The sequence below is a fragment of the Rutilus rutilus genome (genome assembly GCF_951802725.1).
Source record: "Rutilus rutilus genome assembly, chromosome: 22".
NCBI classification, from domain to species: Eukaryota; Metazoa; Chordata; class Actinopteri; order Cypriniformes; family Leuciscidae; genus Rutilus; species Rutilus rutilus.
Genome location: NC_140227.1, coordinates 16,366,136 through 16,390,995, shown reverse-complemented (window position 1 = coordinate 16,390,995; position 24,860 = coordinate 16,366,136). Strand labels below are relative to the sequence as shown.

The 24,860-nt window shown below is 36.9% G+C and overlaps 1 protein-coding gene across 1 annotated transcript in view; it reads left to right on the top strand.

Moving 5' to 3' along the window:
* tafa4b (TAFA chemokine like family member 4b) overlaps nucleotides 1–24,860 on the top strand; it is a 62,840-nt gene that overhangs the window by 4,012 nt on the left and 33,968 nt on the right. The window contains exons 2-3 of the mRNA XM_084395582.1: nucleotides 12,835–12,929; nucleotides 13,042–13,156. Coding sequence (XP_084251708.1) covers nucleotides 13,042–13,156 — 115 coding nt within the window. The 5' untranslated portion in view covers nucleotides 12,835–12,929. The remainder of the gene's footprint in view (nucleotides 1–12,834; nucleotides 12,930–13,041; nucleotides 13,157–24,860) is intronic.

Here is a 24,860-nt window from a genome sequence, read left to right as displayed (position 1 = left end):
GATAACTGAAACCAGCACTTTCATGTTCACACCACGGACTTGCTCTTTCTTGCTCTTTCTTGTTTCATAACTGGCAGCATCGTGCATCTCAGTTATTGACTGCAGTGAAAATGACCTCAGAAGATTTAATATTACTGTAATGTTGTGCGCTGTTCGTGTTGTTGCTTGGTTAATTGTTTTGCTCATTATACTTTTAGGATGACAGCTTTTAGGATAGTAACCTATACTGGTAAAATTCTACAATAATATATTATATTTAAAAAAAACTCATTATTTTCATTTCTATTTAGTTATTTATAGCTGTGAAATATGCAGGTTAATTCTCAAACACGTCAATACTTGATAAGTTTTGTCTGGAAAGAATCTCATGTATATGGAGATTTGAAAAAACCTTAGTAAATAATACATAACGTACACATTTGCAAAAACAGCGTGGTACATGGTATGCATGGTACAGCGTGACCATGATTTTTGTACATGATATTATTTAAAATACCTTGAAGTATGCACATACTATATGAATATAATAATTCAGTAACATCATACCTTGACTGCACCATAATACTTTTTTTGTAAGGGTACTGGCTCATCCTATCCATTATCTGTTCAATCATATTTTTTTCCCATTGACATAGCTTTACAATTTTTACTGTCTGTCCTGATGGTATTAAACAGCGTCGAAGCCCTCCTGCTTTTCTGCAGTGAGTGGCGGTTTGGATTGGTTTATTCCACTCAGAATGGATGACACCCATTTCAGTGGGATTTGCTTTAAATAACAGGCTAAAGGAAAAAGCTCTTTGGCTTTAGCATGGGATACATCGGATAGGCATGCACTTCAGTCTGATCTGAGCAGTGTCAGTGAGAGCTGTCAGATTTAAATTCAAATATGTTGAGGTGTTACCACACCAGAAGCCAGTGCTATTGTGTTAAAAAAAGACACACACACACACACACACACACACACACACACACACACACACACACACACACACACACACACACACACACACACACACACACACACACACACACACACACACACACACACACACACACACACACACACACACATGTCTGGTTCACTATCTTTGTGGGGACTCTCCATAGACGTAATGGTTTTTATACCATACAAACTGTACATTCTATCCCCTTACACTAACCCTACCCCTAAACCTGCCCATCACAGGAAACATTCTGCATTTTTACTTTCTCAAAACAACTCATCCTGTGTGATTTATAAGCCTTTTGAAAAGTGGGGACCGCTGGCTGGTCCCCACAATGTAGGTGATCTCAGGTTTTACTATTCTTATGGGGACATTTGGTCCCCACAGTGTAATATAAACAAGGGCACACATACACACACACACACACACACACACACACACACACACACACACACACACACACAACATTATAACCCCAAACCCTAACACTGTAAAAGAAAAAGTTGCTGCCTTACATTTTTAAGTATAATCAACTTGGATATTTAAATCATTTCAACTTAAATTACATTAAACTGAAAACGAGTCGAATCTTATAACTAATTGGTTAACTTATTTTGATGAGTTAAAGCAACGTAAAAACATATATTGTCATAAATTATTGATCATATAATTTGTGTCCTCTAGTAGATTGGGTTGCGTTGGCATAAGGTAAAGCAATGCCTTCAGTATTCAGGTTACAACTCTGAACGAAAAGAATAAGCTATTAAATGTGCATCAGTTTTGTGGGCGGCTTTAAGTGCTTTTGTGGCCCAAGCAAATGGAACCAAAATGTTGCTTTTCAATTGTACAGATTCTCAGCCAGCTCACGACAATCTCTATCGATAAACCCGTTTTGTCTTTTCAGTGGCTCTTATGAGCTTTCAAACCTATTGTGAGGATTGAAATCTCAAGAGGTGGAGAGTCTATAAACTGCATGTGTCTAGGCTTTTACGCACACTTGATGACAAATGCGGTTTTGATGAAAATATATGGTGAAAATCATCTGACACATGCATTTGTCACCAGAGTACAGACCTTGAGCCATTCAAGCTGTATTAAAATGTGCTTCAATACATAACAATTCAGGGGCGTCATGCACTTTTATGAAGAGGCACGAAAACCAGACACATTTAATAAACAGTCCCAATATATTAAGTGTATTTAACTACTATGTAACATTTAAACTAATCACTTCATACAATACACTTATTGTGTACATTAATGTTTTTACATTGTACTTATATTTTAACAATACCTGCATATAATTACAGCTGTAATTCATTTTTGTAATTACATCTATAATTACAAATTTGACCCTTAAACCTTAACACACCCATAAACCTAGTCATACCACCAAACCTGTCTCTAACCTTACCCGTATCCCTCCTCAATAGCAGCAAAAGTGTAAACAGCAAGTACATTGTATCTAAAAATCATTTTTTTTAATGTAAGTACATCGTAGTTAAAGACACCTAATATAAAGTGTGACCTACTAGGGTCTATATATATATATATATATACACAGGTGGAGAGTCTATAAACTGTTTGTGTTTGTGTGTGCAAGTTTACACCTCTTTGTGTGTCTGCGTTTGTAATGGTTATGATTAATCCGAATGATGGATAGCTTTATTGTCTGTGTGATTAACTACATTGGTTTGTTCACTGCAGTCGAGTGAGAACATCTTTGTGCATTGTAAGGTGTTTAAAGCATTAAGTCTGATTTATTAAAGCAATAAGCCACTCAAGGCCATGCGTTACACTGATTATACTACAGCTAAGAGACGATGGAAATAAAGCTGACAAAACCCATTTCCATACCGGTGTGATGAAACCGATCTTCAACCAGATGGAACTGGATTAATTGTTTGAATGTTCCCATCCCAATTTGACTTTTGACCTGTGATGCCGCCTGAATCATAATCATGCAGTGTTTGTTTGTTGGCCAGAGGACAACTGTCCCACTGGCTGAGCCTGGTTTCCGTGCCACTGTCGCCTCTTGGTTGCTTAGTTGGGGACACTTAATATTCAACAATATTACTGATATGACACCATTGTATGAGAACTGTAAATCCAAAGATTTTTCTCTGTGCCGAGTAACTTGGGAGTTTGGTTTGAGTGTGTGTGTGTGTGTGCCCTGATGTGTATAAAAGCCAGTGTGTGTAAAAGAGAGAATAAGTACGAGGGGTTAGACGGCCGCGCTCCTGAGGGAACACAGCAATACGGTGTTACACTCCAGAGCCCCACAGACAAATTAATTCACTTATTGACACCGCTGACACATCTCAGTGACTTTGTAAAATTAACAATTGATCACACTCACTTGCTCTTTCTCTCCTTTTTTTCTTTTCCCATCTCCGTTCCCCCTTTCTCCTTCGGCCGATCTCTTTGCACGCCTGGCACGTTTAGTCATTATTATAATTACGCGGCAGCCTGCAGGAGTCTGGGCATTAGCGATAGAGGGGTGTGAGATAATCGGGACAGTGGCCGGCCTCAGCACGCCTTTGCAGGGATGAGGACAAGGAGAAAGACCCCGGCTCCGACAGCGGCGGACCAATCTCATTGATTGTCCAAATCCACTTCCAAACAGGACATAGTGTCAAGGGTCACCAAACACAGGGACAATAAAAAAGAGCACTGCATTTATCACAGAAAGAAAGAGAAGGAGAAAGAGAAAGAGGACACAAGTGGAATATGGTGACAGACTGTTTGGTTTGTACTGCTGCACACTTTCTGACTTTTGTTTCCTTCATGTGGTTCAATGATTTTTTTAAATCTATGAGACAGATCAGAATGGGCAAAAAGTTATATTTTAGATATGCCGTCAGTAGACTTTGCACTAATCCACATATCCATGAATGGTTTTGTGTTTCTACAGATTTTTGGCTTGGGGTCTTTTCCCCAGTCAAGTCTTCATTCTGTATTGATATTCGGCTATTGGGATTCTCAGTGTTCAAAATTGTGATTTTGGATGAATTTGAGGATAAATATTCAAGTTATTATGTTAAGATCTCTTTTAAAAGAGTCTTTTTTAGGAGAGAAACTGGAGGAGGACTTGCTATTTTTAGGACTTGTCTAACATGTCTAACAATTAAGATAATAAAGAGATCTCACTTTTAATTTTTTGCCCTAATAGTCATGGTGAAGTCTAATCTCAGATCCAATGTACAAAATTTCAGACACTGTAAAGTAACTTTTCAAAGATGATTTTTCCTTGTGCGCTGAACTGATGGTAAGGCCTTAGAGTCGGACAGATGGCTGAGAGATGTTGGTGCACAATGCTGTCAGGTGGTAAATGGTGTGATTTTTTTCTTGTGTGTGTAATATGCTTGAGAGGAGCATAGTAATGTAGCAGATTGTACTGCTTTGGGGCAAAACGTTTATTAGCCTGTAAGTGCTGTAGTAGTCACGCTATACCTTCACAAAGCACACATGAACTTGTCTACATTTATCATTCAACACACACAGTGAAATCTAACGGAGGACTTCATTCTCCTGTTCATAATTAATTCTAATTAGAAATTATAATAATTGTTTTAATACAGACCTTATTGAAAGGTACTTTTAGAAATGAATGAAGACATTATTTAGTCTTTTGTGATTTGTTGTTCCTTTTGAGGACCTATACAAAATGAAGAATTGAAACGAATAACTCTTTAATAATCCCATAAAGAAGAACACCCAGGAGATAACTTGGAGAATAACAAAAACAAAACCATCTCAACATTGAATAATACTAGAAACAGGAACTCAGGACTTAAATAGGAGCAAACAAGGGTAACTGATGACAAACAGCTGAACAGAATCACTAAGAAACCTAACCTAGGAAACTAATCAGAACTAATTAACATCCTTGAAAACTAACAATGGGATCAAAACAGGGTAAAACAGCCTCTAACACTGATGACATTTTTCAGTAATTTTTACCACAAAAAGTAACCAAAAGCACAAGCAGTCATATACAGTAAATTAAACAATTTGTTTAAAATGAATATATGGGCTGAATACAAAAGCCGCAGCTTGTGAATGAATAAATGAAGCAGTGAAGCATCTCATTTAGTTAAAATGAGGTCATCATGCTGATCTTCATTGAGCTAGTACATCAGAGCAAAGCTAATTGGACAGTTAAGAGCGTCTGGGCTGTCTCAAGACACTGCCGTGAGAAGCAGCACCTCGCTAAATGAGCTGTGAGCTCTGAACTTCAGCTTAGTACTAACTCCACATCTAATTCAGAGGGTTTAAATGTGATGTGTTGAAATCTTATGAGGAGTGATTTTTTAAAGTTATAAGGCAAGCATCCACACACACACACACACACACACACACACACACACACACACACACACACACACACACACACACACACACACACACACACACACACACACACACACACACACACACACACACACACACACACACACACACACACACACACACACACACACACACACACACACACACACACACACACACACACACACACACACACACACACACACACACACACACACACACACACACACACACACACACACACACACACACACACACACACACACACACACACACACACACACACACACACACACACAAAGTTCTGGAAGGAAAGACTCTGGTTACAGATATTTCTTTTTGCTGGGTCTGTGAGGAAATGGAAGAGAGGGGAAAAATAAACTGTCTGGCGGAGTCATTGGATCTTGGGGACTGTGAATCCAGTCTGAGCAACAGGCTGTGGATGGGACTTAAGTGCAATGAAGATCAATTCTTCCGTAACTTTAAACTCAGGACCCCTTATCATCATATTACCCTTGGGCTTGAAGCAAAAAAAAAAAGTAGAGCTTTGCTTAGATATAGATTTTTATACCTGAAGCACACCTGCTTACAAATACTGTTTTGGGGAAGACACAAATTTGTGAAAATCTTGTCTTTTCCTTCTGTTACTTGTGGTCATTCAGAAATGATGGCAGTAAGAAAGTCTTCAATGATAAAAACCCACAATTAATCCTATACAGGGCAAAGGGTAAATCCAAACTGAGCAAAAACAGAAAAAATCAGGGAAACAGATTTGAAAAGACTCACACAATACATCCACTAAGGACACCACTAGACAAAGACCGGAGAAACACTGGGGTATACAGTATATACACAAGGGGAGATGGGCAAACAAGACACACCTAGGAACAATCAGGACTAATCAATGACAAACACTACACAGGACTACAAAACATGATGTCAAAACAGGAAATTACATAAAAGTCCACATATGACCAGGGGAACACAAGACAGGAGTCATAACACTTACATCTCTTACACATGCATTTGTCACCAGGCATGAGCTAATCAAGTTGCATTAATACATTTTTAAATAGCCTACATAAAAAATAGGTGGAGTCATGCATGTTTTAGGCCTGAGAGACATGGTAAAAAAAACAACAACACTTTAACAAATTAGTATTTCCATAAAAGTCAAACTCAATAGTCTAGTCGCAAAAAACAGTGTTCATTTAGTGTGCAAGCAGACCCAAGTTCAAATTCTGAACTCAATTAGCAAAATACTATCAAAATACTATATATATATATATACATACAACAATTTTCCAGCATCCCTCCTTCACCCCAACTCCTCACGCTTAACTATTTTCTATCCCAACCAGGGATGGGGGAAGTACTCTGGGTTCTGGCCAAATTACGAGCTCGGAGCCCTCTCTTCGGAAAGCACGCCAAATATGCATACTTTTTACTATATCCGATTATGTAAGGGTCAACTTGTGAAATATTTTTTTTGGAAGTTGCATTCAAAATCTGATTGGGCGATTTGCATGGTCATGATGTTTCTTCTAGATCTGTGTGCGCTTTAGTGTGTAAAAGGGTAAATGTGTCAATGTGTTAAAGGTAAATGGTAAAAGTAAATGTATTTAGTCTTGTCGTCTTGTAGATTAAACTTAGAAGGGACATCTCTCACTGCTCCACTGCTACACGCACACACACACACCAACTTGTAAATACATATTGAAATGAGATGCTTTATAGTGCAGGGTGGTGAAATTGCCTGTTTATCTCCAGTAATATCGGCTGAGTGAGAGCTGATGTACTTATCTGCAAGCACACTGATACAGCGTGATCAGCAGTGCGGAAGCTCCCTGTGTCCATTCGGATTGGCTGTCGGAGCTTTACTGCGAGCTTCCCCGCAGTTGCTTGTGCACATAAACGCACGCACTGATATTGCCTGGAGACGTGGGAATGCAGCAGGCTGGAAATGTTTCAGTGAAAAGCCAGATAAATGCACCGGTGGCCTCTGCCTCCCACCGCATTTCAATATTGTGCATTTTCCCAGAAATCCGAGATGCTTTTAAGAACTTCTGTTGGCCCTCTCGCCGTTTGGGCTCATTTTCGGCGGGGCCTCTCGTCGGAAAGATAGAGTTGTTTTGCAGGGATTCATTTTTCTGCTCTGTTTGAGTCCTGGAGCATGAAATGGTGTATTTAGGATCAAGTCTGTTGTTGCAAATGGCTTGTGTGTGTGTGTGTGTGTGTGTGTTTGTGAAAGAGAGAGAGCAAAAATGAGTGAGAGAGTGACAGGGCATGAGGAAGTTGACAGAACCAAAGGAAGTTGATGACTTTTTTAAAACATATAGTATCTCCAGGTCCAACTTACACATGTACACTTTTGGGTGAAGCTTAAAAATTCAAAATAAGATTGTAATACTAGATTATAATGTTTGTATAAAGTAGGGCAAAAAGTCAATTAGTTAAAGCCAAAGGGTGTCATACTTTATTCTATAAAGCTTAAAGAAATAGTTCACTCAAAAAAGAAAAATCTGTCTTAATTTGCTTATTCTCATGTCTTTCTGAAGCATAATGACATTATTTCTTCTGCACACGAAGGGAGGTCATTTATTAAATATTCACTTATAAAGAAATGTGCGCTTTATACACCTGTCCAGTAGGCGGCAGAAATGGTAGAAAATTGTACTTGCTTTTTCTAGTGTTTTAAAGGCTTTTGGCAAATTAATGTATAGGTGTATTTTTGCTACCTACTGTAATGGAGTATAAAGCACTGGCTGGCAGAGCACAGTAGAGCAAAGACTTTCACCAAAAATCATTGAAGCAATTTGAAAATTATCAATCAGCCACATACAAGTTTGTTTGCTGACTCTCTTGAGTTACAAAGTATTGCCATTGCATTGAGTTTACAAAGAATATAGGTTTGGAAGGATATGAGGGAAAGGTAATGATGATAGTATTTTCATTTTTGGGTGAACTGTCTGTCTTTTGAATATATTTAAGTTATAGTAAGCCATCAGCAGGTTGATTTCCCCAAAACTTGTAAACACAGCTGCTCTATAGTGCTTTCAAAACATTTCGCTGTTTGTTTGAGAATCTTGACCCACCCATCATAGTCATAAATTCTCAAGCAACATTGTAATTTTGGGGTGTATCCATCTTTTTGTCCGTATATATATTCAATATATATATATAGTGTCATATAGTGTTATACTGTTATCTACTTTGCTATAGACGTTAAAGTGTGGTCACAATTACCACTGCATGGTGAATTGATTAAGAGTTTTGCATGAGGGTGAAAGATGTCACAGCATGTTCAAGTTGGTCACATGAATTCTCCATGCTGACCAACAGAAATAGGGTTGGTTTGAAAGTGACTTTGGTGCGAGCTGTGCTTCATACGTCACTACAATATTGAGACAACAGACCATGTTGCTAATGTGCCCCTTTAGTCAGGGTGCCAATTGTTCAGCTGACAAAATATCTTTCTAAATGCCTTTTAGAAGACAAAAAAGTTGGGGTTTAAAAATGACTTATGATCTAGACCTTTATTCAGGGCCATACGTCTATCCCTCACAGTGTACAATTTCATATGCCGTCCATCTGACTAAGGTCTATTGATCAAACAGCTAGTACAACATTTACAAAAAAAGATCTAAAAACTATAAGATGTGTTAGAAAATTAGATGTGAAATGGTATCATCATTTACACACCCTCATGTCGTTCTAAAACTGTATGACTATCTGTCTTCTGTGGAACGTAAAAGTACTCTTAGTGTTTTTTTTGTTTTTTTGTCCATACAATGGAAGTCAGTGGTCACCAAAACTGTTTAGTTACCAACATTCTTTAAAATATCAGAAGAAAGAAAGTAATATAGGTTTGGAACAACACGAGGGTGAGTAAATGACAAAATTATAATTTTTGTGTGAGCTATCTCTTTAAAGAAAGTACAAATCATTGAACAGGCTTAGTTTTCATTAGCATACAATTAGATATGCTATCTAGCATAACTAATGTATTTTAGGTAAAATGAAATTCTACAGACAATTCAGCCAGTTTAACATCCCAAATAGTTATTTTTAACCCGATTTGACTCTTTCCTTCCAATTTGCTTGTCACATTAGTAATAGGTAAACAAGCAGTTATCAGCAAACCAATAGTTCAAATGTCAAGAAGTCTAAAAGGGTTTTATTATCATCAGCCAGCCAGGCATGTAAATATTGGAGTCCATTTCATTTTAGTGCACCCTATTTTTGAGAGACTCGGAAACTCAATTCACAATTCACTGGTAAATTTAAAAGACTCCGTCTAGCAGGTATATGTACAGTCGGGGCTGTGCTTTATTTTCGACGGGAAAATGGGCCAAGTATTCCACCTTGGGATGTGTGCCCCTACGTGTCACTTCACCTGCATGTGTGTTTATACTTAATGCTGAAATCCGGGCTGGAGATGCGGACATTAAATGCAGGGCACAGTTCTTTATCTTAGCCAGTGGTGTTTTTGAGCCTCTGCATGTCAATGAAGCGCGGTTGTGCGCGTCTGAGTGTGTGCATGGCTTTGTGTTTGTCATTAAGGTTAAGCCAAATGCAAATCAAAGCAATCTCCTGACAGACCTTCCTACGCAGACCGCCCCACTTCACGTTAATGATCACCTCGGTCTGTTCTGGTGAAGAGTCCTTCAGTTAATACACTAATAAATACCACACACACACTTTCGCCTGTGTGCAAAATACAGGTGCATTTGCATGAGTTTAGGGCAATTAGAGTTGTTGTGCTGAAGAATGGTGTGAAGATAACAGGATGATTTACTATGTCATGACTGTGGACGGCAGTTTATGTATGTGTGTAAAGGTGCGTAGTCAGCTTTTGTGTGTATCCTAATGCACTCTGTTATGGGTTTCGCTAATGAATGTATCAGAATACAAAGCTGTTAGAAATGCTGTGTGTCTGTCTGTGTAAAGAGAATGGACAATGTGCTGTTGCCTGTGGCTTAGCATGTCTAATCATCAGTCACACACACACACACACACACACACACACACACACACACGCAAATGCTGGAAGAGGTCTCCTTTCATGGGTTCATTTTCATTCAAAGCAATTCTCAGTGTATCCACAAGGGGACAGAGTGACCTCATTTAGATCTATGGGGGGAAATCTCTAGAAAACAATTACAAGTCATATGCAAGTAATAATAATAATAGTAATAAACATATTTTTATGACAACTAAGCACACACACACACACACGCACGCACGCACGCACGCACGCACGCACACACACACAAACACATATATAATAGGTAATAGGAGCTGGGAGAAGTGTGTAATTATTTGAACAGTATTCATTTTGTGATTCTCTTCGGACTATCAAGGTAAAAGAGTCAAACAGGACTTTGACCTGGTCGTTTTTGCTCTTAGCAACTTTTATTTATGGACACATTCACTGCGCATGTGCATCTGTGTATTGGCATGTCTATACTTATATGAAAGAAGCAGAGAAAAAGAGAAAATGAATGCATGTGTATGTGATTGAACTTGCAAGATCGGTGGTCTCTGTGAGTGTGTGATGAGGTTGTTAGATCACTTTGAGCCCGGGGGTAGGTGAACTACAGTAAACAATATATCAGTCCCATCTCTGTGGTCTCAGCGTCTGTGTGTGTGTGTGTGTGCGTGTGTGTGTGCGGGGTTGCCTTTGAAGAACAGGGGTTGCATCGGGCCCTGAGGGTGGATGGATATCCCTCTCTGAAGCTGCCCTTCTTTTGCTCATCCCATCTCTGTTTCTCTGTTGCTCCGCTCCATCAGTACTTTTATTCCTCTCTCCCTTTCTGTCCTCAGACCTTACACCTCATCTCAGGCCTTTTTTATTTCTTTCCTTTCAGTCTCACATTTCATCAGCGCTGTTCTATTATCATATTCTTGTTTTTATTTTCTCACATACATGCTATTTCTTTAACAAAGGGAGCTTTTAGGTCCTAGGGTTTGCTTTTAATTGCTTTTAATTAAAACTAGCAAATTCATTTTGTTTCGTAACGTATTGGAAAAACATATTATGCCCTTAAAATAATTTTTTGCTACTTTCAAATGCTTTTTATGTGTAGATATTAGACCCTAGACCCACACTTGCAGTCTTAATTCATATTTTTATGATGGATATTAATACTTTATTACATTTATGTTAGTTACAAAGTGAGACAATCATAAATCATTTCAATTCATACTTTAAAAAAAAAAAAAAAAAATTACAACTGTATATCAGTTCTGCTGTTATGTGGCCCATTTATTTTAATTCTAATTTAAAATGTTCAATTTAAAAATGTCATATTTTCTTTTCACAACTTCAACTGTGATTCGCACTCAGAATTGTTTGTCATTTTATTTTACACACAGAGGAAAAACACAAACATTTAGATTCTCTGAGGCAATCCAAAATCTCCATACACTATTTAAACAATTAGTTCTATGTTGACATCATAATCAATCAAGTTTGATCAATGCTAAATATTAAACATGTTTGATATCTAAAATCACAAAACATAAACTTTCAATTAAGCATCATTCATCAACAATTCACCATACTGTACAATATAATTTTCCAAACATGTTAACCACATTCACTGACAAATAAACAATTACATTTATATAGGGCATAGTTTTACACCAAACACAAAAATGGAGAGAAAAAATATATAATGAAGAAAATATAATAAATATATTTTTTTTCCCACAAATTACAACATCAGAAGTTAGTGTACTTAAATAGACAACAATGTCACTGAAGGGCATGATATAAAATATCAAAAATATAAATGTTAAATGATATTTGATGTCTGAAGGATACAAAGAAAAATCAAGGTAAATATCAACAAAATATTTTTTATTGTGCATCACTAATCAGTCATTTGATTTAGTTAAATTATGTAAAAAAGTATGACAATATTATCCAATTGTTTGTATTTACGATGAATAACATTTTATCTATGAAATTAGTGTTAGCAAAACAACAGTAGGCGCGTTTCCATTACAGATTTGCGCAAAACTTTTGCGATTTTTTTCTAAATGTCGACAAAAACCGATTGCGAAATGACGGCGTTTCTATTAACCAATGTTATGCGACTAAAACGTATTTTTTCCTCTCGCGATAAGTAAAATCATAAAGTAAGTAAAAAACACCTCATGCGAGCGGAAAAACTTTTTTGCGATAAATGGGAGTTTTTGCGAAATTGACATGTTTCCATTTAGCGTATTTTCAATTCGTAATTTCAATTTGCGCAATTTGAAGGGTAATGGAAACGCAGTTAGTGTCAGCCATTTGTGTCAGTGATTTAAGATGTGGAGGAAATTACATTTTCTCATTATGAAAAAATACCCCTTCAAAATGACATAGTTCTCTTGTCATGCATGTACAGTACATCCATTATTAGTAGACAAATTAAATGAATTAGTGAGTTTGAAAAGTGTATTTCAGAGGAGTTTCAAAGACCAGAAGTGCCCATTGTTGAAGAAACCCATGTACTGCTTCTTTCTTCACTTGACCTCATCCCTCTCCTTCTTCCTTCTGTCTTCTCAGGATCTAAACATTGTTTGAGGAAGCAAGTGAAGACAGAGGAGGAGACATGGCTGGCTTACAGGGAAGAGAGTGATCAGAGAACACAGGACAGAAAGGTAACACTGTTGACGTATTCTCACAACCTTGAGGCAGACTGTGACTCATGTGTAGACTTTTCAATGCTCTCTCTCTCTCTCTCTCTCTCTCTTTGTGCTGGTCTCTCTGTAGATGCAGCTGTGGGGGCGGTCAGTGTGGCAGTTGCAGGTTGCACTCTTCGTCACCTTGGTAATGTGCTCGTGCCAGTCGGCTTCTGCGGGCACACGGAGTCTGCGGGGACACACAGGTATGCCAATGCCCCATTGGCTTAATTACAGGAGAATAAGTATTTACGAACACATGGCAGACCATTTGGTTAACCACTGCAAGTCCAAAGCAGACTGATCATTGATACTCAGAAGACTATAATTCACAAGTTCATCTCATGCCACTTGTGTTTTTGTTGATTAAACACAGCATTTGTAGCATAATGTTGATAAGCACAAAAATGGATTTCCACTTGTCCCTCAATTTCTTTCAAAAAGCTTACAGTGAGGCACTTACAATGAATGTGAATAGGGTCGATTCGTAAATATTAAAATACTCACTGTTTAAAGTATATTCACAATATGTAAATAATATGATTTTAGTGTGAATAAAAATAACTTACTAACCTTTTCTGTGTAAAGTTAGAAGCAATTTTACAATTTCGTTGTCATGATGGAATGCCTCAAAAAACACTGATAGTAAATAATTCTTCTCATAATGTTTTTTATGAATTTGAAAACTTGACATCTGGAAGCATGGCACATAGAGCAATGAAAAATATATAATATATTTTTTTAATAAATCTTTTATTTTATCGTTGATCGGTTTATTGAATAATTGAATTCAATTCAAGTTTATTTGTATAGTACTTTTCACAATACATTGTTTCAAAGTATTTTTACTGAAATAATGCTTATAATGCTAATAATATTTATAGATAATGTCAATTCATATTTTTTCCTTTATTTTTCTCTATTATGGATGTACTCATTGAACCGTAAAAAAAGTCGCTGCCTTAAATTTTTAAGTACAGTCAACTTGGATGTTAAAGTCATTTCAACTTAAAGGTATAGCGGAGGATTTTTTACTTCCGGGTGGATCACCTATACTATTGGTCCTCCTAATTGTCAATCATTCTGGTGAATCAATCAAACTTATTCAAAAAGTGGAGAGGGCGGGTCTTATCTAAAATTCGGAAAGATCCTCCACTATACCTTTAAATTACATTAAACTGACTTAAAAAATGAGTTTAATCTTGTATAACTTGTATTATGTGTGATGAGTTAAAGCAATGTAAAAACATATGTTGTCATAACTTTTTAATCATATCATTTTTTACAGTGGAATAAGCTGTATGTGTATGTTGTCGGGGTCAAAGGTACAGTTCCATGAGCATAATATAATAAAGAGTCAAACCACATCTTAAAACAGTCATAAAAATGACAAGAACAAATTTACAGCTCATATAATACATATGTTTTAAGAGACGAATAATTGTAAGTGCTTTTATAAAATCATAAGCTTCAGATTTCTGGAGGGGCCGCAGTCACTTCCATAGTAAGTTTTTTTGGTGATAATCAACATTATGCCACTAATGTTGGTGATTATGCTTAACCTGAATCGAAATATTCCTTTAAATATTTTGGCTAATTTGATGATGCTTTCAGCTACAGTACCAGTGAGAATGCAGTACATGTCATCATGTTTAAATCAATTAGTGTAGAAAAAAAAAAAAAAACCTTCAGATTCCGTCCACCCAGTGAGTGTAAACCACAGAGGATGTCAGTGAACCTTTTTTCAGCCCATAAAAGACATTTAACAAAGCTTGACCTCTAATACAAACACATAATTACAGTTATTTCCGGTGCTGTCCTGTACAGGAGATTAAAAGCGGGTCGTTTGCATCCGTATCATATTTATATGATAGTGCTCCTGCCCTGCAGTAACACTAAAACGGACAGCAGCAAAGTCACTTTCTTCATTAGAGTTCATGCCTCTGCAGTAAAGAGTTTTAAGCGAAGGGACAATTTAGTAATGACTGTATTAATCTTAAATGGTCAGGTAATAAGCTCGTTACACCTCTGCATGCCTCTGTACACACACACACACACACACACACACAAAGACGTACCCGTCTTCGTGAAAAAAAAAAGGAGGGAGAAAAGAGGGAGGGTAACTAAAATTATGTCCACTTCCCCACGCTAATTGACACCCACGAGCTAACTAATTCTGATTTGCATAATTCATGAAAGCTTCCCTCATGGTGAAGAAGTGACCAGCAGTACATAAATATTTTAGCATGCCAAAAGGTCAGACTCCAGGCTCTTTGCTGAATCATTCATATTATGCAAAGTCCTTCCCCAATGTCAGCGTTGCTCCCGATAATTATCACACTTTCTTTAATTACGGCTTCTCTTTGTTTAGTTGTTGCTACTGTAATGCAAGGTGACCTTTCGGCTGAGACAGAAATGCCACCAGCATCTCGAGCCGCTCTGACTGATGATGTTACTTTTCATTTTGATGGGGAGAAGAGGTTACTTTTCTAACGGAGGTGTTTTTAATCAGCACTGTGCTAATTACAGCAGAAGTGTGTTGTGAAGGTCACCAAAGTTTTCACATTTCATAAGTGGATGTCATCGCTGGTTTCAGCCCTATCCTTAATTTGAAGAGAGACTTTCGCTAATTGAGGAAAAATGGTTTGTTGTTGAATATTGAAATTGAATATTTTGAGGAAAACAAAAGCAAAAAGGGAGAAATGTTGGCAAAAATGCACAAAATTGTATTGCCAACACTTTTTGCGATTCATTGCCTTTGCCAGGGCAAGTTTCAGAGTGACTTTTTGCACTGACCGGTCACATGGTGTAACAAATTTTTTTTTAAATAAAACATATTTGTGATTTGAATGTTATAGAAGTGGCCTGGAGTTTTTTGCACAGGTGACCATAGCCAATAAAAACTCTATTCATAAAAAAGAAAAAAGCTCTAAATACACTTTATGTTGTATATTTAAATATTGCATAATTTTATAGATAATATTTGAACGTATTATAATTTTTTTTTATATCATCACTACCATTCTCTGTTTTTTCAAAGAAAAAGCTTTTAAGGATGCTTTAAATTGACCAAAAGTGACAGTAAATATGTTACAAAACATTTATGTATCAAATAAATGCTGTTCTTTTGAATCTTCTATTTATCCTGAATCCTGAAAAAAAGTATTATGGTTTACACAAAAATATTAATCGTTTTTTTGCACCAAATCAGCATCATGTGACACAGCAGACTGATGTAATAACTGTTGAAAGATATGAATATTTTTATATATTTTTATGTATTTGATTATATAAACAAACATATTATGCTATATGTACATTATTATATTACATTTGTGACCCTGGACCACAAAACCACATGGGTCACATGGCTTTAAAGTTGTCCATTTATTTTCAAGATTGTGCTGCATTCTCACAGAAATAAATGTTTTATATATTTATCAGGAAATTTACAAATTATCTTCATGGAACATGATCTTTACTTAATATCCTAATGATTTTTGACATAAAAGAAAAAGCAATCATTTTGACCCATACAATGTATTGTTGGCTATTGCCACAAATATACCTGTGCGTTTTGTGATCCAGGGTCACATATTATACTACACTTTAAATATATTTATATATATATATATGTGTGTGTGTGTGTGTGTGTGTGTGTGTGTAAATAGTATAACTTTGGGATTTAAAAAGAATAGCCTCTGCCACATTTTTACCCTGAAAAGCAAGTTCTTCATTGCAGTGCCACTTGTGGCCACATGGTGGCTCTGAAGCTCTATAAATGCATTCACAGGAATAACCCCTCATGTGTCTGAATGAGAAGCAGTAATGGGTCATTTGTAAAGTTCTCCCGCGGAAACATGGACACTAATGGGAATGGATGGTCTGAATCTCACCCAAACGAGGCAAGGGCCGTTGACTGATGGTTGACACTGAAACCAGACACTATAACTAACAACCACTTTTTCTTGTCTTGTGTGTCCTGTCATGCTTGCCCATGCTTGCAGGTAAATAGAGACAATAGCGTGCAAGCGGCTGTCTTTGTTCCTGTCTGCTGTAATAGGCCCTTATATAGCCAGCACCGAAGGCCAACAAAGTCCCAATGCGCGTTTGCATTTAATGAGTACACACACATTCGCCAACACACCTGCATGCCCACACGAGCCATTTGTGGCCATTTTCGACACATTGATTCAGCCTCCATATAGTACAGTGTGTCAAAGTGAGTCGCCTGGAGCCAAAGGCCACCCACTCTGAGACCTCATTTGTGTTATGTGAGCTGTCCTTTGGTTTGTCTTACACTCATGACATGAAGATTAAACACACAAGTTAAAACGTCCATGCAACATTGTTCAAGCTTGTGATGACATTTGACACATCCAATTAAAAACAACAGCTAACCCGGAGCTATTTATTACCTGGCCTGAGTAAAGGAGGTGTGTGTGGAACATGTCAGCTGGCCTCAGATACTGGGTGTTCTTGTTAGAAAGCTTGTTAGTTTCATTTTGTCACGCTGCACATTTTCTTCTGTCATGGACATAGACATTCGTCTGTTACTGCATGTTCTTTCTTGAACGCTGAACGTGAGGTGTTATTTTGTGAAACTCACATGCAGAATATCTTATTTTAAATTAGGAAAAAACTACTATGGATGGACAGACTGAAAACAAGGTGCAATACAGCAACTAGGAAGAAAACATTTCTGCATAGTGCTTATTGAACAGGAATGCTGTTATGATCTTGAAACTTTGTTCTAACTAATTTCAAATGATCAGTATTAGTATTATTATAATATTGCATGCTCTATTTTAGAATCCTGGGGGAAAAGTGATCTCAATTTTCACAAAAATATTAAGCAGCACAACTGTTTTCAACATTGATAATAATAAGAAATGTTACTTGAGCTGCAAATCAGCATATTAGAATGATTTAGGTATAGAATATGTATATATTCCTATTTATATACAGTGTCATATTATACGTATTATACAGTATATATACTGTATATGAATAATATATATCCTATTCTATATATATATATATATATATATATATATATATCATTCTATATACACACACACACACATATATATATATATATATATAGAGAGAGAGAGAGAGAGAGAGAGAGAGAGAGAGAGACTGTTCCATTCTTTATGTCACTTGATTAGTGTTGTGACTTGATTATTAATGTAAATAATCAATTAAATACATAAAAATGATAATAATTTAAGGCATTACGTTATTGTGACAGACAAAAAGCATTGAATAGACATTTGTGTGGCATTTTTTTTTTTTTTTTAAGAGCCACAAAGTAGGCTACTCAGGCTTTTACTCCATGTAAAAAAATCCTGTAAAAGATTTTACCTCTGGGTCAGAGGGCAGGATTAATTGCTTTATTTTTAGCACATATTGTTTTAAATAGAATTCATCTCACCAAATGAACACGTTACATTGACAGGCCTACCCTCAGTGCGCTCATTGTCGTCGCAATCAACCGAGTTCCCTCAGAGTCACAAAATGTCTGCCCTTTTGGTACTGACACGCCAGTCAGCTATTGACAGCAGAAAGACATGCTTCTTGATAAATCGCACAACGGCTCACTCGCCTCGCGCTGTCAGAATATATCAATCGCCTGGCTGCCCCATCAGCTCAAGGTAATGGCGTTTAGCTCGACACCCAGATGCGTCCGCCACAGGGATAGAGACAGTTAGCCATGCTTGAAATCTTATTTGATTTCAGGCTGATCTGAGATTTATTACTCTGAGACCATCATAACAGCGCTTTAAAATCCAGAACAAGATGGCTATGGTGGAACGCTGAGCGGTTAATTCCAGTGTTGCGGTCCTGGAGGAGAAGCCGCGGAAAAAATCTCACGATTATCCGCGGAGTCTGCTCCCTGTGCTTAATGGTGCGGCGGAGAATTTTACTAATGACTTCTGCTGCCAAGTGTGTAAAAAGATCCACATACAGAAAAAGGCTTATTCTGATGCATTTAAGCTGTTCACACAGCACACATTTTGCACGCCTGTTTGGTCGTTATTAGCTTATAATGCAACGTTTACAAGCAATCTTTTCCACTGTCTGAGATCTCATTTTGTGGCTTGTTTGTTGCTGTAGTCTCCAGGGCTGGAGATGTGTCAGATGATGTCACCTGAGTGTCCAAGATGTGACGCCTGCCTGTGTGTGAGAAAGGTGTAAGACATGAGTGATAGTGTGAGACCTTCATCCTCTGGTTGGCTGCATGTTTTCTCCGGACAGTATTTTTGTTAAATCCAGGGAATTGCTCATTCATTTGACTGTAAATGACTGTTAATGGTAGATTAAGGGTTGTTGTGTGCCAGTGCTACTTATGAAGGAAGGGATTGCTCATGTCTTTCCTGTGAGCCTATTATACCAGTAGGAGGCAGTATGGCCCTTGTTCTTGGGGTTTGGTGATGATGGGAAGTCTTCCCATAAGTGCTGAGCCTCCAACTTGCTTCTCTGCACACTAACAGGGCACACATAACCCACATACTGTGCTTACAAGTAAGTTATATTTATCTTTATATATATATATAAGTAATGTAAGCACAACTGTTTTATATTTCTTATTCAGATATTCACTGAACACACTTGAAATTACATTTACCACTCTTAAATATAAGTTCCAATTAAAGAGGTTTTACTGAGGTTGACTGACTTGATATGAGCTATTATACTAATTTACTAATTAACTCTGGGTTTCAGAATATTATCTATACAGGTGCTTTATAGCAGTAGATCTCAATTGGTGACTAATGCTTTTTTGAATATACACTTTTAAAATGTTGGCGTTGGAAAGGAAAGTCTTTTATGCTCACTAAGGATTCATTTATTTGATCGAAAATCCTGTAAAAACAGCAATATTATGAAATATTATTACAATTTAAAATAAATGCTGTCTATTTTAATGTATTTAAAAAAATGTATGTATTCTTTTAATGGTAAAGCTGAATTTTCAGTAGCCATTAATCCAGTCTTCTGTCAGTCAGTGTCACATGATCCTTCAGAAATCATTCTAATGTGATATGGAGCCACTAAAGGAACATGATGAAGTAAAAAGAAAATGTGATGGGAGGTAAAATTATATGTCAACGCTTTTGCGTTCTCGCAAATGTTTTGTGTTCTACTGAGAAACCTTGCTTTAGCTTGCAAAATGTTTGTGTTATTTGCAATGCGAATGCAAAGCACTGAAATATGTTTTTTCCTTCCATCTCATATTTTTTTCCATCACCATGTCCCCCTAGGGGCTTCGTAATATGCTGATTTATTTGAAATAGATTTTTTGTTACAATAGAAATATCTTTACTGTCACTTTTGACAAATATTATGCATCCTTGCTGAATAAAGGTATTAATAAAGAAAAACTATCAGTTCTTGCAGTCCCAGGGAGTTGAAGCCATGACTTCACTCCAAATGCTACTGTTTGAAAAACAAGAATTCTGATAAATTGATTTTAACAAGGGATAATCTTCCCATATCTTTTGCTGTTGATCCAGTCAATGTTGTATCCAGTCAATCTGGTATTTTGGTGCAAATTTATTTAACAGAAGTGGACAGGTTCTCATTTCTTGAAAACCAAGAACAAAATTACAAGTAAAAAGTAAAAAAAAGCAAATATGACCCAGGCTACCTTTAGCTGATGTTCATTTACATTTACATTTACATTTACATTTATTCATTTAGCTGATGCTTTTATCCAAAGCAACTTACAAATGAGAACAATAGAAACAGTTAAACTAACAATAGGGACAACAGGACAACAATATGCAAGTGCTATGACCCTTCCAGTTTAATCTAACAGATTACAGTACCAGTTTTTTTTTTAAATAAAGATAATAGATAAAGAATAGAAGAGAAAGTGTTAGTATTAATGGATCAAGTGTTGTCGAAAAAGATGCATCTTCAGCCGTTTCTTGAAAATGGACTAGGGCTCAGCCGCTCTGGTTGAGTTGGGCAGGTCATTCCACCAGCAGGGAACAGTCAAGGTAAAGGTCCGAGAAATAGATTTTGTGCCTCTTTGAGATGCACCACAAGACAGCATTCACTTGCAGAGCGCAAGTTTCTCGATGGCACGTAAGTCTGAAGTAATGAGTTTAGGTAGGAGGGAGCAGAGTGGTTGTTCTGTAGGCAAACATCAGTGACTTGAATTTGATGCAAGCGGCAACTGGCAACCAGTGCAATTTAGTGAGGAGAGGAGTGACGTGTGCTCTTTTCAGCTCGTTAAAGACCACTCTAGCTGCAGAATTTTGGATCAGTTGCAGAGGTTTAATAGTGCAAGCTGGAAGACCTGCCAGGAGAGCATTACAATAGTCCAGTCTGGATAGAACAAGTGCTTGGACAAGGAGTTGTGTAGCATGCTCTGATAGGAAGAGCCTGATCCTCCTAAAGATGTATAAGGCGAATCTGCAGGACCGGGCAGTTCTAGCAATGTGTTCTGTAAAGTTCAATTGATCATCAATCACAACTCCAAGGTTCCTGGCTGACCTTGATGGAATTATAGATGATGAACCTAGCTGAATGGAGAAGTTGTGGTGAAGTGTTGGGTTGGCCGGGACCACAAGCAGCTCTGTCTCCGCAAGGTTTAGTTGAAGGTGGTGGTCAGGCAGGCTGAGATGTGAGCAGCTAGCGTCGGATCATCAGGCTGGAATGAGAGGTAGAGTTGTGTGTCATCAGTGTAGCAGTGATAGGAAAAGCCATGTTTCTGAATCACAGATCCTAGTGATGTCATATAGATGGAGAAGAGAAGTGGTCCAAGAACTGAGCCCTGAGGCACCCCAGTAGCTAGATGTTGGGTCTTAGACACCTCACCCCTCCACGACACCCTAAAGGACACTTTGATCACAGTGATTTTGTGTGGGTCAATGTTCAATGTAAAATCTGGGTCTTGAACCATTTGAGAATCACTGCTTTAAAGAACCAAGAACCCACTGATCTGAATAACAGTAGCTTGAAAAACTTGTAATCTAAAAATAAACCCAAACCAAAACCAAACTCGCTTTAAAGAACCATTGAATATCCTCAAGTTTTATAGTTTAGCAAATTAAAAAGACTCATTTCAGCAGGCTTTTTAATGCTTTGTTACTTTAGTATTATATAATGCATTAATATTGTAAAATATTTCTTAATATTTACATTTTTCCTATTAGTTTTAGTAATTTAGTTATGTGCTTTTGTCATTTTTATAAGTTTTAGTTTTGTTTAACTGTAATTAATAGTTTTAATAATGTCAATACAACATTTTTCATCTAATATCTGCATACATTTTGTTTTCAGCTTTATTTCAGTTACCAAAACGATTTTTCAAGTTTTAGTTTTAGCTTGAAAATACAAATGCTTCAGATACAAAATCATGTATCATTTTTTTCAGATAAAATTCTTACATGTGCCAGGTTCCAAAAAGTCCGCCCACCCCCTCATCTCCAGAATACAGAGACACACCATCCATCATTCATTATCTCTCCAATACCCATGCAGGATCCGACGTGAGGCCCCGTGGTGTCAGTCATAGTCACAGTTAGAGATCTGCCCTTATCTGTTGTTTATCCTGCGATGTCGGGGCTGACAGAGACCCTGGAGAGGCACGCGCACGGGCATCCAGCCTGTAAGCACTCGCCCCCTGGACTCCACACGCTTCCTCTAATTAAAGCCCAGTCGGCAGGGTCCATGTTGGACAGAGAGGACAGGGTGAGGGGGGTAATGTGGCTGCATGTGAAGCCTCAAGAGGAGAAGGCAGAGAGGTGAGTTCAGGAGGAAATGAAAAGAGAAGGTAGAGTATAGAATGAATGAGGCCTCTCTAAGCTGAGGAGCACCACTTTTCCCAGGAGGAAGCTGTCAAACTAACTACACATCATAGCGGGAGAGGGAGTTCACGGCCTGATGAAATGGAAACCTCTGTGTATATGTGTGTGTGCAGACCCGTCATATCTGAATTAAGGTGCGTTTACGCCATGTCATAATTACAAGATGTGCCATAGGAACGCACAATTCCCAGTCCGAGGATGCGAGCAGCTCCGAGTAGAATGTCTTGTTTTGTCATCTCGAAATTATGGTAATTCTGTAAATGCAGCATTAGATCATAAAATTGAAGTGTATGTTAAAAGAACAGGCTTTCATATTAGTTATGATTCTTTATTGCATTGCATTTCACTCAGTAAACATAAAAAATGGATAGTAATACCATTTTAATTTAATTTATTTGTTTGTTTATTTTTAACACATTTAGTACAAGAACTACTAAGAAAAATGATAACATTTACAAATCAATAGCAGAATCACTCCGCTAACTGGTGCTGATCATAATGATTTGTAATGTATTTTTACTCAAATATTTTATGATCAGTGAAGAGTTTGATCAAGTATGGCAATCAAATAGGTTTGTGCTACCAAACTACACTTCCCATAATTCTTTGTGGCTACAGGAGAATGATAAAAAAGTGCGTTCACACCATGTCGTAATTACTGTAATTACAAGATTCCAACTCGTACAGCTTGTAAACTGGGAATTTTCGAAGAGCTCCTACTTGTACTATGTGACTGCTGCATATTCATTTGGCCGTTGATAGAAATGTATAATTCAGCTTCAAGTAGAACGTCTTGGTTGTCATTTCAAAATTACGGTAATTACATCATGGCGTGAATGCTGCAAAATACAAAAAACGTTACATACTTCATTCTAGTTAAACTTAAATTTCATTCAATGTAAGCCAAGGCAACATCTCTAATTTTCATTTTGTTTCATTTTTTTGAGTAATTTTTTTTATTCTTATATTAATGTTTTATTTTATTTCAGCATTTTCAATTACTGAAAGCAATTTTTTGTAGTTTACAAAAACAACACTGTAATGTTTCAAATGCAAAATCACATATCACAGACACTTATTTAGATGAAATGAATGCACTAGCGCTGAAAAGCTTTGTCACTAACCAAAAAGGTTACACTTTATTTCGATAGTCCACTTTAAACATTATACTAACTATAAGTAACTTTGCTACTTGTCAACTCTCATTAATTTGCAGCTGCATGTCAACTAGTTACTTATAGTCAGTAGAATGTTGGAGGACCATCAAAATAAAGTGTATAGTAATACTGTTATTACTATAGTAAGTGCATGTAATACCTCACCTTTAAAAAAAAGGGTTACACTTTATTTAAAGGTGTCATTGTTACAGTGTAATTATACATTTAAGTAATAAGTAATATTAATTAACAACATGTACTTACTATAGAGTTAAGGTAGGACTAGAGTTTAGTTGAGGGTTGGTTGCATGTAATTATGCATAATTTACTGTTATTACTATGGGAAGTGCATGTAACATATGTAACAAGGACACTGTAAAATAAAGTTACCAAAAAAGTTACCAAGTCTACTAATACTCTAATGACTGCTAGTTGACATTTAGTTGCAAAGTTACTTATAGTTAGTAGAATGTCTAAAGTGGACTATCAGAATAAAGTGCTACCAGTGAAAAAAGTTAAAGAAATATGATATTACCCAACACATCCACATCAGCCTTAATCACTTGATATCACATCGCAAAAGGAACTTCTAAACTTAAGTAGCAATATATTTTATGACCTTTTTGCATTTCTTACTGTTGTGTATTGAAGACATGGTGTGTCACTTGAATGTGTTTTTAATGTATTTCCAGGCCTTGTTGGACACTTCATTCACCTTTTATTAAATATCAGATATATTTCAGATTGGCCATATACAGAATGCATTTTTGTGTTCCACTGCATTGCTTTTACATTTTTGTTCTATGTAAATATGCAAAAGTCTATAAAAAAGTTTTTGGTTGTGGCCCCTTTTTCTGTTCTGTAATGAATGTTTGCTAGCAATGTTAAGTAAATCATAAATGTTCACCTCAAATACATGTCACGTGTTT